Source organism: Oncorhynchus keta, chromosome 12 (genome assembly GCF_023373465.1).
Source record: "Oncorhynchus keta strain PuntledgeMale-10-30-2019 chromosome 12, Oket_V2, whole genome shotgun sequence".
NCBI lineage: Eukaryota > Metazoa > Chordata > Actinopteri > Salmoniformes > Salmonidae > Oncorhynchus > Oncorhynchus keta.
The window spans coordinates 42694466-42711847 of NC_068432.1; the positions used below are offsets into that span (position 1 = coordinate 42694466).

At 46.0% G+C, this 17382-nt stretch overlaps 1 protein-coding gene and 1 long non-coding RNA gene across 2 annotated transcripts in view; both read left to right on the forward strand.

Moving 5' to 3' along the window:
- Positions 1-190: 190 nt before the first annotated feature.
- Positions 191-17382, forward strand: part of LOC118391525 (phospholipid phosphatase 1-like) — a 31824-nt gene continuing 14632 nt past the window's right edge. The window contains exons 1-2 of the mRNA XM_035783013.2: positions 191-728; positions 8717-8871. Coding sequence (XP_035638906.1) covers positions 671-728; positions 8717-8871 — 213 coding nt within the window. The 5' untranslated portion in view covers positions 191-670. The remainder of the gene's footprint in view (positions 729-8716; positions 8872-17382) is intronic.
- Positions 9395-15549, forward strand: LOC127906382 (uncharacterized). Its single transcript, XR_008061086.1, has 5 exons — positions 9395-9873; positions 10679-10752; positions 11558-12704; positions 13092-13387; positions 15434-15549. It is a non-coding gene; the product is annotated as an uncharacterized LOC127906382 (long non-coding RNA).

Genomic DNA, 17382 nt, shown 5'->3' on the forward strand with positions numbered 1-17382 from the left:
ATCAAGCAGGCTGCATAAGATATTTTCTTCCTATGTGATATGTGTATCTTTTGCTCAATTAGTTATAAAAGGACGATAATAATGTATTCAATTAAAGTAGCAACGTTAACACAGCAATGGGAGTAGGCCTAGAGTAGGCGGAGCGAAAGGTAAATTAGACGTTATCCGTGATGTCATATTCTATTGTGCTGGCGCGATAGTCTCTTCTGTCCATCCTCTTCGCCAGCTGCCATAACGAAACCCCACTGTGCTCATGGCTCTTTGAGCAGTCTGGTAGACTACAGAGTATACAGACCTCTACATTATAGCCTTCGCCGTCGGCTCTGCCAACAGATTTTAAATGATACGCAAAGGACTGTCTAATTTACCAGGCCACGGTAATTAGAATTTCGATGCGCACGACGATTCCATGCGCACGATCATTCAAAGGGGAGGATCAGTTCTAACATTCTGTGTCAATTTACGGCATTTACACTGTCTGTCGCCATTCTAAGGCTTCAAAGGTTAGGCTTCTCAATTGACGGTTTCTAATATTATTTTTAGGTCGAAGTATTGTTTAGGTTTAGTCTAATCAGATCTACGGTTACTTGGCTACTACGCTTTCAAGGATACGACAACACGAGTCGTCTAAGGATCATCTGTGTCAACGAGCTGGGGAGAAACCGTAAAAATGTTCGAGACGAGAGGGATTCCTTTTATTCTGCTTGACATCGCCTGTCTAATTCTCGGTATGTATCTGCTTGCCATGACTTGCTTATTATAATGTTGTTATATTGTAATGAGTTAACCTTATTTACATAATATTTGACAATCGCTGTCACGTGTATAGGCTATTGAGGGAGTGGTTATATGTTGCTTATTGGTCAAACGAGGGTGAATCTTTCGAGAAGAAGTTGATAATAAGTAGGCTAATTAACACCAAAACAAGTATTTTGTGACCAAAGCAGTGAAAGAGTTTGAGTGCCATATGTCTTACTGCTCCTGCTGCACTCCGTTGATTGATGTTGAACAGTTAATGTTGCTTGTGAAATTGGTGATGATACAATGTAATAGAACGATAAAATGTAACTCTTGCGTTCTAGAATGATTATTAAAATTGTATTCCTGCCGTAAAAGTAGGGACTATAGAATGAGCCTTGCTGTTGTTTAGATTGCATTAAATTATAGCCATCACCCCTACAGTATCTAGCGTCAACAAATTATATTGGCTTTTCAAAGCTATCAGGTGCTGTTTTCCATAGCTGCCAATACAGTAAAGGCCCAGTGGCCTACATTTGTGGGGAAAATGTTTTTTTAAAGAAATTGTTAATAGTTTAAATTCAGAATTTTCAGGGGGTGCTGGAACTTGGAACTGATTTCACACTCAGATAGTGTCTCTCTACTAGATAGAGCTTCCTCAGTCATGACATTCATATGGTTTGGGGTGATAGCATACTAATACAAACCCTTCATCACAAATGTCTAGATGTGTCTACCAGATGCAACTACCGATACCTTCATAGGTGTGTGTTGAAAGTGGATTCTATGGTTTTCTCAGAACATATAGTAAATACTAGTGATACAGTTGAAGTCGGAAGTTTACATACACTTAGGTTTGAGTCATTACAACCACTCCACCAATTTCTTATTACAAACTATAGTTTTGGCAAGTCAGTTAGGACATATACTTTGTGCATGACAAGTGATTTTTCCAACAATTGTTTAAGAGACAGATAATTTCACTTATAATTCACTGTATCACAATTCCAGTGGGTCAGAAGTTCACATACATTAAGTTAACTGTGCCTTTAATTAAACAGCTTGGAAAATTCCAGAAAATTGTTTTTAGAAGCTTTTGATAGGCTAATTGACCTCATTTGAGTCAATTGGAGGTGTCCCTGTGGAGGTATTTCAAGACCTACCTTCAGACTCAGTGACAGTGGCAGGTTTGTTGTGGTGCCATATTCTTTCCTTTTTTTAATAATGGATTGGTGCTCCGTGGGATGTTCAAAGTTTCTGATATTTTTTATAACCCAACCCTGATCTGTACTTCTCCACAACTTTGTCCCTGACCTGTTTGGAGAGCTCCTTGATCTTCATGGTGCCGCTTGCTTAGTGGTGCTGCAGACTCTGGGGGGGCCTTTCAGAACTGAGACCATGTGACACTTAGATTGCACACACGTGGACTTTATTGAACTAATAATGTGACTTCTGGTGCAACCAATTACCTTCAGATCTTATTTAGGGGCTTCATAGCAAAGGGGGTGAATACATATGCACGTACCACTTTTCAGGTTATTTTTTAGATTTCACTTCACCAATTTGGACTATTTTGTGTATGTCCATTACATGAAATACAAATAAAAATCTATTTAATTACAGGTGGTAATGCAACCAAATAGGAAAAACACCAAGGGGGATGAATACTTTTGCAAGGCACTGTACTTTAATTTTTCCCCAAACGACCCACCCGGCAAAGGAAATGTGCCCTGTGTGAAATTCTATGAGAAACAGTGACATGTACCCTGAATGGCCTAAAATGTTTAATCACATATTGGTCTTTCACAGTCAGGCCAACCCAAGCTGTACTGTGCAAGTAGGCTAATAGTAGACCTGATATTGAAATAGATAATGAGGTCCTTCTGTAGCTCAGTTGGTAGAGCATGGCGCTTGTAACGCCAGGGTAGTGGGTTCGATTCCGGGACCACCCATACGTAGAATGTATGCACACATGACTGTAAGTCGCTTTGGATAAAAGCGTCTGCTAAATGGCATATTATATTATTATTATATTATGAGGCTGTCAACTGAGTCTGAAATTCACAGGTCTCAGATTTTTTCCCCATGTTTTCCCACTGTCACTATTTCTAATTTATTTACATAAAAACAACATTGGATGATCTAAGTCCACAACAATGCTTACACCACATCAGGAGACCTCTTGTGGTCTGGGAAAAAAATCAATACAATTTTGATTTGAGTGTAGTTACCCTTTAATTCATGTGCAAAGTGCCAAGCACCTACTTTGCAGAACAATTGGCCACTGAATTTATGCAAATAATCATATAATTTTGCCAGGTAGGCTACCTTGTAGCTAGTTGATGTTTAATTTAGACGTTTTTGGGGAAATCCTTTCCATCTACCAGAAGATGGTTAGGTCTATCATTATATTTTTCCAGTTCCTCAATTGTTTGAAACCTGGATGTTTAACTTCATATTAGCCAAAATCAGAGGGAAATTGAGGGAAATGTTTTAAACACATCCCCGTATGCGCTCTCCTGACCATTCCACTTTCTTTCATTGTCTAGTTATCAAGGCACAAGACGAGACACAGGAGGCAGATGGTTGGAGTCTTACAATGTTTAATCATCTTGGTCAGGTCGCAGTTGTAAATGAGAACTTGTTCTCAACTGGCCAACCTGTTTAAATAAAGGTGAAATAAAGGCAGGCAAAATGGTCAGGCAGGCCAGTTCAAAAGGTACTCCCACTCAAACCATGAAAAGGATAAACGCAGAGGCCGAGATGCAAAAATAATATAGTCAGTTTAATCCACGCTCAAAAGAACACAGGGTAACAGTTTTTATTTAAAAAAAACTAAAAGTAAAAAGAGCAAATAAGAGACTTCAGGAGACACTGTGTAGCGCAGCAGGTGAATACATCTAATTCATTAGATACTAGCGAATGGGGAGTCAACAAAGTATATATGAACAGAGAATATGTAGAGAAATATACAAAAATTACAATTCAAATGTTAACATACGATTGAAGTAAAACAGCGTTATAGGCTAAATAGCGTTATCGTAAAAACATTTTAGAAAAATGTATCGGTACAGTACTCAGGTGTACAGCTCAAAGAGGGCAGGCGGGGGGCTGCTGGTGCATCCAGACACAACATTACAAGGTCCAATTACTAATTTAAGCCTTGGGGGTGTAGAGTTTTCAGATAGAAGATCCATCGGGCTTCACTCTGGAGAAGACGTTCATCCATATCGTGGCATCTGGGGCTTGGGAAACATGGTCAATGGCACAGAACTTAAGATCACTTGTAATGTGTCAGATCTGACCATGTCTTCAATTGCAGGTCTCTATTGAGGAACTTCAAGTAATGTTTATTTGATTCGATGACAAAGTCCATGTCTCGGGTGCAGATGCGTCTGATGCGTAAGAATTGGCTGTATGGAAAGCCTCTCTTCAAAGCGTCAGGATGGTAGCTAGATGCATGAACAAGACTATTTTTGTCCATAGGGTTGACATAAATACACATCCAAGTCGAACTCAAATATTTTTTAGGATCATGTTGGGTCGTTTTCATAGCTTTTAATTCCCCTAAAATCTTTCCTGTTATTGTCAAGCTTTTTGTTTGTTATCCCTGGTCCCTAAAATGTCTGCTGCGTGATAGAAGCAGAGATGAGAGAACTTTACCGATGTCAACTAGATTGAAAACTTCATGGATTTATGACATTCTGGTGAGAAATGGTTTATGCAGTCTTGTAGGGCAATAATGACAAGAGAAGCTTCATGTATCTAATTATAGACAAGTTGACTAACAAATAGCCTACCAAAATATCAGAAATGATAAGAAACATATCTAAATTAGGCTTCAAAAGAAATCCCACACTCCGTGTCAAGCAATCGTTCCACACCCCGTCAAGCAATCGTTCCGCACCCCCTGTCAAGCAATCGTTCCGCACCCCCTGTCAAGCAATCGTTCCGCACCCCCTGTCAAGCAATCGTTCCACACCCCGTCAAGCAATCGTTCCGCACCCCCTGTCAAGCAATCGTTCCGCACCCCCTGTCAAGCAATCGTTCCGCACCCCCTGTCAAGCAATCGTTCCGCACCCCCTGTCAAGCAATCGTTCCGCACCCCCCGTCAAGCAATCGTTCCGCATCCCCTGTCAAGCAATCGTTCCGCACCCCCCGTCAAGCAATCGTTCCGCACCCCCCGTCAAGCAATCGTTCCGCACCCCCCGTCAAGCAATGGTTCCGCACCCCTGTCAAGCAATGGTTCCGCACCCCTGTCAAGCAATGGTTCCGCATCCCCTGTCAAGCAATGGTTCCGCACCCCTGTCAAGCAATGGTTCCGCACCCCCCGTCAAGCAATGGTTCCGCACCCCCCGTCAAGCAATGGTTCCGCACCCCCGTCAAGCAATGGTTCCGCACCCCGTCAAGCAATGGTTCCGCACCCCGTCAAGCAATGGTTCCGCACCCCCGTCAAGCAATGGTTCCGCACCCCCGTCAAGCAATGGTTCCGCACCCCCCGTCAAGCAATGGTTCCGCACCCCCCGTCAAGCAATGGTTCCGCACCCCCCGTCAAGCAATGGTTCCGCACCCCCCGTCAAGCAATGGTTCCGCACCCCCTGTCAAGCAATGGTTCCCTGTTCCGCACCCCCTGTCAAGCAATGGTTCCCTGTTCCGCACCCCCTGTCAAGCATTTTGAATGTGATTGAGATAACCAATGTCCATAAATATCCTACTATTTGAAGTGTTTTGGTGAATGGATATCTCTGAGCTATTTGCACTGAAGCTTAACCATAACCAGCTTCTCCTGTGTGTCCTCTCCTGTCCTCTTTGGAGAGAGAACCTAAGCAGTATATTTGACCTCTCAGCTTCCCTATCAAATCTAAAAATGTCAAACAGATAACCAGAAAATGAACAGCTATGACAAATGGTTTGATAAATGCAAAAACCTAAAAGAAATTGAGAAACCCATCCTACCATAAACATAGAGACCCAGAAAACCTGAGCCTACACCGTCACTATGGTGAATCACTAAAACAATACAGAAATACACTACGGAAAAAGAAGGAACAGCACGTCAGAAATCAGCTCAATGTAATTGAAGAATCAATAGACTAACCACTTCTGGGAAAATTGGAAAACACGAAACAAACAACACGAATAATTATCTATCCAAAATGCAGATATGGGTAAACCACTTTTCCAATCTTTTTGGCCCTATAACAAAGAACAAACAGCAAAAACATATACATGATCAAATACAAATCTTAGAATCAACTATTTAAGACTACCGGAACACACTGAATTCTCCAATTACATTGTACAAACCCTCCAACCCAAAAAGGCCTGTGGTGTTGATGGTATCCTCAATGAAACGATAAAATATACAGATGACAAATTCCAATTGGCTATACTTAAACTCTAACATCATCCTCACCTCTAGTTTCTTCCCCAATATTTGGAACCAAGGACTGATCACCCTAATCCACAAAAGTGGAGACAAATTTGACCACAGTAACTACCGTGGGATATGCGTCATAAGCAACTTTGGGAAAATCCTCTGCATTATCATTAACAGCAGACTCGTACATTTCCTCAGTGAAAACAATGTACTGAGCAAATGTCAAATTAGCTTTTTACCAAATTACCGTACAACGGACTGTGTTCACCCTGCAAACCCTAATTGACAAACAAGAGGCAAAATCTTCTCATGCTTTGTTGATTACAAAAAACCTTTGACCCAATTTGGCATGAGGGACTGCTATACAAATGGATGGAAAGTGGTGTTGGGGGGAAAAAATACGACACTATAAAATCCATGGCCTAAACATCAGTGCCACAAGTAACTTCCACATAGCTGTGAACGAGCTGAAAGACAAAGCCAGGAAGGGCCCTCTATGCCATCAAAAGGAACATAAAATTCGACATACCAATTAGGATCTGGCAAAAAATACTTGAATCAGTAATAGAACCCATTGCCCTTTATGGAAGTGAGGTATGGGGTCCCCTCACCAACCAAGAATTCACAAAATGGGACAAACACCAAATTGAGACTGAATGCCGAATTCTGCAAAAATATCCTTTGTGTTCAACGTAAGGATCAATCCGATACCCACTAATTATCAAATTCCAGAAAAGAGACGTTAAATTCTACAACCATCTAAAAGGAAGCGACTCCCAAACCTTCCAAAACAAATCTCTCACCTACAGAGAGATGAACCTGGAGAAGAGTCCCCTAAGCAAGCTGGTCTTTGGACTCTGTTCACAAACACAGACAGACCCCACAGAGCCCCAGGACAGCAACAGAATTAGACCCAACCAAATCATGAGAAAACAAAAAGATAATTACTTAATGAACAAAAACAGCGCAAACTAGAATGCTATTGGTCCTAAACAGAGAGTACACAGTGGCAAAATACCTGACCACTGTGACTGACCCAAACTTAAGGAAAGCTTTGACTATGTACAGACTCAGTAAGCATGGCCTTGCTATTGATAAAGGCCGCCGTAGCCAGACATGGCTCTCAAGAGAAGACAGGCTATGTGCACACTGACCACAAAAGGAGGTGGAAACTGAGTTGCACTTCCTAACCTATTGCCAAATGTATGACCATATTAGAGAGACCTATTTCCCTCAGATTACACAGTGTGCCATCACAGCAGCAATATGTGTAACCTGTTGCCACAAGGGCAACCAGTGAATAACAAACACCATTGTAAATACAACCCATATTTATGTTTATTTATTTTCCCCTTTGTACTTTAACCATTTGTACATTGTTACAACACTATATATATACACATGACATTTGTAATGTCTTTATTATTTTGGAACGTCTGAGTGTAATGTTTACTGTATATTTTTATTGTTTCTCTCACTTTTGTATATTATCTACTTCACTTGCTTTGGCAATGTTAACATATGTTTCCCATGCCAATAAAACCCCTTGAATTGAGAGAGAGCGTTTGCATGCCGAGTACGGCAGAGCGTTTGCATGCCGAGTACGGCAGAGTTTGAGGATGTAGTGTGACAGTTGAGCAACACAGACCTCCACTCTGTCCCTCGGGGGAAGAGGGGCCTCATGCTTCTGGCTTCAACTTGAACCAGAATAAAAAGGCTGTGCCGTTTTCCCAGCATGCCTTTCCCCAGCAATAACAAAAGGCTGAACGGACAGGGAGCCAGATAACAGACACATTCAACTCAGACATTGAACGGTCACAACCTATTAGTTATGATACACTATCAACCGGTCTTTACCGTTTGGATCCATAGAGTAATGATCTTTCAAGAATCCTCTGTGCTGTGAAAAAACAGTCATTATGTTGTCATTTCAACAACAATGACATCACTGGACAGAATATATGATGAACTGTTTCTTTTGATGCTATGTTGTCATTCAACTGGAGCATTTACTGAAGGGCCTCCCTTGGGAACTCATTCTCATAGCTAGTGACGGAATGGTCCCAGACCAGTCTAAAACATTCCTCTCTGAAACAATCGTTCCCTTAGAGTAGGGTTGCAAAATTCTGGTACCTTTCCCAAAACTCCCTCATTTTTCAGAAATCCTGGTTGAGAGATTCCTGGAATTATGAGTGAATAAGCAGGAAATCTGGTAATCATCCAACCAGCATTTCTGGAAAAAATGAATAGAAACCAAACAATTTCAGGTCAGGGAAAGAATAGAATTGGGGTGGAATGTGTGAGTTCTTTAAAGTAAATTCAGTTCCATGAGTGACTTTTTCCAATTCCACACCTGGGCAGGGGACAAGACAGCTAGGCAGGGATGCATGCCCCACCTGTACAATTGTAGAGGAAACACTGCTCTGAGTCGGAAGTCTCTGGTTGAATATTAACATCTCCGCATCATTACAAACACGTGCTGGTACTGTAGTAGCATGGTAGACACTGTGGTGTTGCTGCTGTCAATAGTGTCCCTGCTGCAAGACATAATACTATTGTTACAAAGTTAACCACTTAACTTCCTCTCTCCATCCACAGCGGGACTGCCCCTGGCAGCCCTTAAATTGGGCCAAATCAAGCCCTATCAGAGGGGCTTTTTCTGTAACGATGACAGCATCAGCTACCCCTTCCACCCCAGCACAGTCACCTCCAATGTGCTCTACGGTGTGGGCTTCACTTTGCCCATTTGCTCTGTAAGTAACAATGGAAGAGTTGACAAACCAAAATATTTCTTACATTTTTACTAACCAAATATTGAACAGCTGGCTTAGAGTACATTATAATGGACAGCTACAGTACTACACTAACTAATAAACAGGCAGCTGTTCTATCCAAATGGACAGTTAGCTTTTGATACCATACACAGTGTTCCATTTAGTTATTTTGTTAAACACCTGGTCATTATGTAAGGCTTCAACTTTAGGGAGGATGTCCATAGAGTTTAGGTGTCAGAACCAAAAAGAGTTCAATTCAACAAGGCCATACACAGTAAGCAAAACAAATTGATACGATGCCACTACAACCAGATTACAACCATGTAAACAGATTGTTATTTCAACCAGCTTATAACCATCATTTTTTATTTATTTTTTTACCTTTATTTAACTAGGCAAGTCAGTTAAGAACAAATTCTTATTTTCAATGACGGCCTAGTGGATTAACTGCCTGTTCAGGGGCAGAACGACAGATTTGTACCTTGTCAGCTCAGGGGTTACCTTCCGGTTACTAGTCCAACGCTCTAACCACTAGGCTACCCTGCCGCCCGGGGAATCGCCTGGGGATTCGATCCAGCAACCTTTTCAGCTACAGCCTCAACCCTCTAACCACTACGCTACCTGCCGCCCCATTATTATTTCAACCAGCTTATAACCATATAAACCGTTTGTAATGTTATTTCAGTGTGGATGCGAAAGAAACGCATACCTGTTAAGGCGAGGTGCTGGCTAGCAGAGTAGAACACCTGTTAAGGCGAGGTGCTGGCTAGCAGAGTAGAACACCTGTTAAGGCGAGGTGCTGGCTAGCAGAGTAGAACACCTGTTAAGGCGAGGTGCTGGCTAGCAGAGTAGAACACCTGTTAAGGCGAGGTGCTGGCTAGCAGAGTAGAACACCTGTTAAGGCGAGGTGCTGGCTAGCAGAGTAGAACACCTGTTAAGGCGAGGTGCTGGCTAGCAGAGTAGAACACCTGTTTAGGAGAGGTGCTGGCTAGCAGAGGAACACCTGTTAAGGAGAGGTGCTGGCTAGCAGAGTAGAACACCTGTTAAGGCGAGGTGCTGGCTGGCAGAGTAGAACACCTGTTAAGGGGAGGTGCTGGCTAGCAGAGTAGAACACCTGTTAAGGCGAGGTGCTGGCTAGCAGAGTAGAACACCTGTTAAGGCGAGGTGCTGGCTAGCAGAGTAGAACACCTGTTAAGGCGAGGTGCTGGCTAGCAGAGTAGAACACCTGTTCAGGCGAGGTGCTGGCTAGCAGAGTAGAACACCTGTTTAGGAGAGGTGCTGGCTAGCAGAGTAGAACACCTGTTTAGGAGAGGTGCTGGCTAGCAGAGTAGAACACCTGTTAAGGCGAGGTGCTGGCTAGCAGAGTAGAACACCTGTTAAGGCGAGGTGCTGGCTAGCAGAGTAGAACACCTGTTAAGGCGAGGTGCTGGCTAGCAGAGTAGAACACCTGTTAAAGGTGCTGGGCAGAGTAGAACACCTGTTAAGGCGAGGTGCTGGCTAGCAGAGTAGAACACCTGTTAAGGCGAGGTGCTGGCTAGCAGAGTAGAACACCTGTTAAGGCGAGGTGCTGGCTAGCAGAGTAGAACACCTGTTAAGGCGAGGTGCTGGCTAGCAGAGTAGAACACCTGTTAAGGCGAGGTGCTGGCTAGCAGAGTAGAACACCTGTTAAGGCGAGGTGCTGGCTAGCAGAGTAGAACACCTGTTAAGGCGAGGTGCTGGCTAGCAGAGTAGAACACCTGTTAAGGCGAGGTGCTGGCTAGCAGAGTAGAACACCTGTTAAGGAGAGGTGCTGGCTAGCAGAGTAGAACACCTGTTAAGGCGAGGTGCTGGCTAGCAGAGTAGAACACCTGTTAAGGAGAGGTGCTGGCTAGCAGAGTAGAACACCTGTTAAGGAGAGGTGCTGGCTAGCAGAGTAGAACACCTGTTAAGGCGAGGTGCTGGCTAGCAGAGTAGAACACCTGTTAAGGCGAGGTGCTGGCTAGCAGAGTAGAACACCCTGCTAGCAGAGAACACCTGTTAAGGCGAGGTGCTGGCTAGCAGAGTAGAACACCTGTTAAGGCGAGGTGCTGGCTAGCAGAGTAGAACACCTGTTAGGCGAGGTGCTGGCTAGCAGAGTAGAACACCTGTTAAGGCGAGGTGCTGGCTAGCAGAGTAGAACACCTGTTAAGGAACACCTGTTAAGAGGTGCTGGCTAGCAGAGTAGAACACCTGTTAAGGAGAGGTGCTGGCTAGCAGAGTAGAACACCTGTTTAGGAGAGGTGCTGGCTAGCAGAGTAGAACACCTGTTCAGGCGAGGTGCTGGCTAGCAGAGTAGAACACCTGTTCAGGCGAGGTGCTGGCTAGCAGAGTAGAACACCTGTTCAGGCGAGGTGCTGGCTAGCAGAGTAGAACACCTGTTTAGGAGAGGTGCTGGCTAGCAGAGTAGAACACCTGTTCAGGCGAGGTGCTGGCTAGCAGAGTAGAACACCTGTTCAGGCGAGGTGCTGGCTAGCAGAGTAGAACACCTGTTCAGGCGAGGTGCTGGCTAGCAGAGTAGAACACCTGTTCAGGCGAGGTGCTGGCTGGCAGAGTAGAACACCTGTTAAGGCGAGGTGCTGGCTAGCAGAGTAGAACACCTGTTAAGGGGAGGTGCTGGCTAGCAGAGTAGAACACCTGTTAAGGGGAGGTGCTGGCTAGCAGAGTAGAACACCTGTTTAGGAGAGGTGCTGGCTAGCAGAGTAGAACACCTGTTAAGGCGAGGTGCTGGCTAGCAGAGTAGAACACCTGTTAAGGCGAGGTGCTGGCTAGCAGAGTAGAACACCTGTTAAGGCGAGGTGCTGGCTGGCAGAGTAGAACACCTGTTAAGGCGAGGTGCTGGCTAGCAGAGTAGAACACCTGTTAAGGCGAGGTGCTGGCTAGCAGAGTAGAACACCTGTTAAGGGGAGGTGCTGGCTAGCAGAGTAGAACACCTGTTAAGGGGAGGTGCTGGCTAGCAGAGTAGAACACCTGTTAAGGCGAGGTGCTGGCTAGCAGAGTAGAACACCTGTTAAGGAGAGGTGCTGGCTAGCAGAGTAGAACACCTGTTAAGGCGAGGTGCTGGCTAGCAGAGTAGAACACCTGTTAAGGCGAGGTGCTGGCTAGCAGAGTAGAACACCTGTTAAGGCGAGGTGCTGGCTAGCAGAGTAGAACACCTGTTAAGGAGAGGTGCTGGCTAGCAGAGTAGAACACCTGTTAAGGGGAGGTGCTGGCTAGCAGAGTAGAACACCTGTTAAGGCGAGGTGCTGGCTAGCAGAGTAGAACACCTGTTAAGGCGAGGTGCTGGCTAGCAGAGTAGAACACCTGTTAAGGCGAGGTGCTGGCTAGCAGAGTAGAACACCTGTTAAGGCGAGGTGCTGGCTAGCAGAGTAGAACACCTGTTAAGGCGAGGTGCTGGCTAGCAGAGTAGAACACCTGTTAAGGCGAGGTGCTGGCTAGCAGAGTAGAACACCTGTTAAGGAGAGGTGCTGGCTAGCAGAGTAGAACACCTGTTAAGGCGAGGTGCTGGCTAGCAGAGTAGAACACCTGTTAAGGCGAGGTGCTGGCTAGCAGAGTAGAACACCTGTTAAGGCGAGGTGCTGGCTAGCAGAGTAGAACACCTGTTAAGGGGAGGTGCTGGCTAGCAGAGTAGAACACCTGTTAAGGGGAGGTGCTGGCTAGCAGAGTAGAACACCTGTTAAGGCGAGGTGCTGGCTAGCAGAGTAGAACACCTGTTAAGGCGAGGTGCTGGCTAGCAGAGTAGAACACCTGTTAAGGCGAGGTGCTGGCTAGCAGAGTAGAACACCTGTTTAGGAGAGGTGCTGGCTAGCAGAGTAGAACACCTGTTCAGGCGAGGTGCTGGCTAGCAGAGTAGAACACCTGTTTAGGAGAGGTGCTGGATAGCAGAGTAGAACACCTGTTCAGGCGAGGTGCTGGCTAGCAGAGTAGAACACCTGTTTAGGAGAGGTGCTGGCTAGCAGAGTAGAACACCTGTTAAGGCGAGGTGCTGGTGCTGGCGAGGTGCTGGCTAGCAGAGTAGAACACCTGTTAAGGCGAGGTGCTGGCTGGCAGAGTAGAACACCTGTTAAGGCGAGGTGCTGGCTGGCAGAGTAGAACACCTGTTAAGGCGAGGTGCTGGCTAGCAGAGTAGAACACCTGTTAAGGAGAGGTGCTGGCTAGCAGAGTAGAACACCTGTTAAGGGGAGGTGCTGGCTAGCAGAGTAGAACACCTGTTAAGGAGAGGTGCTGGCTAGCAGAGTAGAACACCTGTTAAGGCGAGGTGCTGGCTAGCAGAGTAGAACACCTGTTAAGGCGAGGTGCTGGCTAGCAGAGTAGAACACCTGTTAAGGCGAGGTGCTGGCTGGCAGAGTAGAACACCTGTTAAGGCGAGGTGCTGGCTAGCAGAGTAGAACACCTGTTAAGGCGAGGTGCTGGCTAGCAGAGTAGAACACCTGTTAAGGCGAGGTGCTGGCTAGCAGAGTAGAACACCTGTTAAGGGGAGGTGCTGGCTAGCAGAGTAGAACACCTGTTAAGGGAGGTGCTGGCTAGCAGAGTAGAACACCTGTTAAGGCGAGGTGCTGGCTAGCAGAGTAGAACACCTGTTAAGGAGAGGTGCTGGCTAGCAGAGTAGAACACCTGTTAAGGCGAGGTGCTGGCTAGCAGAGTAGAACACCTGTTAAGGCGAGGTGCTGGCTAGCAGAGTAGAACACCTGTTAAGGCGAGGTGCTGGCTAGCAGAGTAGAACACCTGTTAAGGAGAGGTGCTGGCTAGCAGAGTAGAACACCTGTTAAGGGGAGGTGCTGGCTAGCAGAGTAGAACACCTGTTAAGGCGAGGTGCTGGCTAGCAGAGTAGAACACCTGTTAAGGCGAGGTGCTGGCTAGCAGAGTAGAACACCTGTTAAGGCGAGGTGCTGGCTAGCAGAGTAGAACACCTGTTAAGGCGAGGTGCTGGCTAGCAGAGTAGAACACCTGTTAAGGCGAGGTGCTGGCTAGCAGAGTAGAACACCTGTTAAGGCAGGTGCTGGCTAGCAGAGTAGAACACCTGTTAAGGCGAGGTGCTGGCTAGCAGAGTAGAACACCTGTTAAGGCGAGGTGCTGGCTAGCAGAGTAGAACACCTGTTAAGGCGAGGTGCTGGCTAGCAGAGTAGAACACCTGTTAAGGCGAGGTGCTGGCTAGCAGAGTAGAACACCTGTTAAGGCGAGGTGCTGGCTAGCAGAGTAGAACACCTGTTAAGGGGAGGTGCTGGCTAGCAGAGTAGAACACCTGTTAAGGCGAGGTGCTGGCTAGCAGAGTAGAACACCTGTTAAGGCGAGGTGCTGGCTAGCAGAGTAGAACACCTGTTAAGGCGAGGTGCTGGCTAGCAGAGTAGAACACCTGTTTAGGAGAGGTGCTGGAGAGGTGCTGGCTAGCAGAGTAGAACACCTGTTAAGGAGAGGTGCTGGCTAGCAGAGTAGAACACCTGTTAATCCTGGTGCTGGCTAGCAGAGTAGAACACCTGTTAAGGAGAGGTGCTGGCTAGCAGAGTAGAACACCTGTTAAGGCGAGGTGCTGGCTAGCAGAGTAGAACACCTGTTAAGGCGAGGTGCTGGCTAGCAGAGTAGAACACCTGTTAAGGCGAGGTGCTGGCTAGCAGAGTAGAACACCTGTTAAGGCGAGGTGCTGGCTGGCAGAGTAGAACACCTGTTAAGGCGAGGTGCTGGCTGGCAGAGTAGAACACCTGTTAAGGCGAGGTGCTGGCTAGCAGAGTAGAACACCTGTTAAGGCGAGGTGCTGGCTAGCAGAGTAGAACACCTGTTAAGGCGAGGTGCTGGCTAGCAGAGTAGAACACCTGTTAAGGCGAGGTGCTGGCTAGCAGAGTAGAACACCTGTTAAGGCGAGGTGCTGGCTAGCAGATGTAGAACACCTGTTAAGGGAGGTGCTGGCTAGCAGAGTAGAACACCAGTAGAACACCGAGGTGCTGGCTAGCAGAGTAGAACACCTGTTAAGGCGAGGTGCTGGCTAGCAGAGTAGAACACCTGTTAAGGGGAGGTGCTGGCTAGCAGAGTAGAACACCTGTTAAGGGAGGTGCTGGCTAGCAGAGTAGAACACCTGTTAAGGCGAGGTGCTGGCTAGCAGAGTAGAACACCTGTTAAGGCGAGGTGCTGGCTAGCAGAGTAGAACACCTGTTAAGGCGAGGTGCTGGCTAGCAGAGTAGAACACCTGTTAAGGCGAGGTGCTGGCTAGCAGAGTAGAACACCTGTTAAGGCGAGGTGCTGGCTAGCAGAGTAGAACACCTGTTAAGGCAGGTGCTGGCTAGCAGAGTAGAACACCTGTTAAGGGGAGGTGCTGGCTAGCAGAGTAGAACACCTGTTAAGGGGAGGTGCTGGCTAGCAGAGTAGAACACCTGTTAAGGCGAGGTGCTGGCTAGCAGAGTAGAACACCTGTTACACCTGGCGAGGTGCTGGCTAGCAGAGTAGAACACCTGTTAAGGCGAGGTGCTGGCTAGCAGAGTAGAACACCTGTTAAGGCGAGGTGCTGGCTACAGAGTAGAACACCTGTTAAGGCGAGGTGCTGGCTAGCAGAGTAGAACACCTGTTAAGGGGAGGTGCTGGCTAGCAGAGTAGAACACCTGTTAAGGCGAGGTGCTGGCTAGCAGAGTAGAACACCTGTTAAGGGGAGGTGCTGGCTAGCAGAGTAGAACACCTGTTAAGGGGAGGTGCTGGCTAGCAGAGTAGAACACCTGTTAAGGCGAGGTGCTGGCTAGCAGAGTAGAACACCTGTTAAGGCGAGGTGCTGGCTAGCAGAGTAGAACACCTGTTAAGGGGAGGTGCTGGCTAGCAGAGTAGAACACCTGTTAAGGCGAGGTGCTGGCTAGCAGAGTAGAACACCTGTTAAGGAGAGGTGCTGGCTAGCAGAGTAGAACACCTGTTAAGGAGAGGTGCTGGCTAGCAGAGTAAAACACCTGTTAAGGGAGGTGCTGGCTAGCAGAGTAGAACACCTGTTAAGGGGAGGTGCTGGCATTTCAGCCACCCCTATAGAGTCACACACAGTACCTGTTAAGCGAGGTGCTGGCTCAGCCACCCCTATAGAGTAGAACACTTGAAAAATTAAAGGAGAGCCGCACACTCTAGAAGCTCAGGTGCAATAATTGAATAACCTAATATTCAATGTTGACAGACAAGCTGTCTTCATCAGGGTATAATGTAATGTTATTTCAACCAGCTTATAACCATATAAACTGGTTGTAATGATGTTATTTCAACCAGATTACAACCATATAAACTGATTGGAATGATATTTCAACCAGCTTTGCCGACCGGGTAAGGGTTAACTCAAAAGAGGATGCCCAGTGTCCCCATTCCCCTTTCAAATATCCCCATTTTATTTTGACACGTCATTTCAGCCACCCCTATAGAGTATTTCATTCACACACATCCTGATATCCGCATGTCATTTCAGTCACTTCTGAAGCTTGTGTCGTGAAAGCTTCTCAGATGTTATTGGATCATTTGTGGTTTTCATCAATAGTAAGGCCTTTAGAGTCCAACCGATCAGGAAGTAGGAAGTCCTGGTGTTAGTTTGGCCACTCACAGAAGGGGTGTTCTGGGGTCTGTTATTGAGGTTCCTGCTGATAGGCTTTGGAACAAACACAGGTTACATTCTCTGTCCAAAAAGAACTGGAACACTTTCCTGGAACACTGTTGATACAGATTCTATTTGAGGAATGACAGAGACAGAAGTGTTGGCACACTGTTCCCTTTGTGTGTTAGTTAGGAAAGCATGTCTACTACTAGCTATTGTCTACTATCCTGTGTTAGGAAAGCATGTCTACTACTAGCTATTGTCTACGATCCTGTGTTACGGTCAGGATTTGAGCTGGTGTGCGTGTAGTGTTGGTGACTGATTCCTCTTCCTGGTCTTCTAAATTCTTTACTGTGATAAACCTTAAACACACTGTCATAAACTGTCTATTCCATTATAATTCACTGGAGTCCCATACACAACACTTACATCTCAACTCCAGTCCCCTGGACCAGAGCAACTGATTTATTTCTCTATACATCAACCCGTTGCAACATTTCAAACTGTGGTGCTTCACAATGCAGCTTTCAGCAGAACAGAGAAAAGGGGTCTGGCTAGTGAGAGTGAATCTATCACCTGAGAGTCTGTGTGGGACCAGTTTCTCCTCTCTGTCCTTGACAGCCAGACTGTGCTGGGGTCCTTATTGATGTCAGTAGTATGATCTGACCATGATAATGTAAAAAAATATCGCCCCTTTATTCAGCTATGGAAATGATTTGCATACTAATGTGAACTAAAAGCTCAACTAACCTTTTTACACATCCTGCTTCTACTTTCCTTGGGTCAATGTGTGTCAAAGCTTGCAGTGTGCGATTTGACGTTTTAAAAACTATGGTTTTGTGTTTATTACGAATTACTAATGATTGCTTCCACAGCACGTTTGAAGTATTCCCGTTTCCCTACTGTATGTAGTGGGAAACTATTTGGAAGTTTCT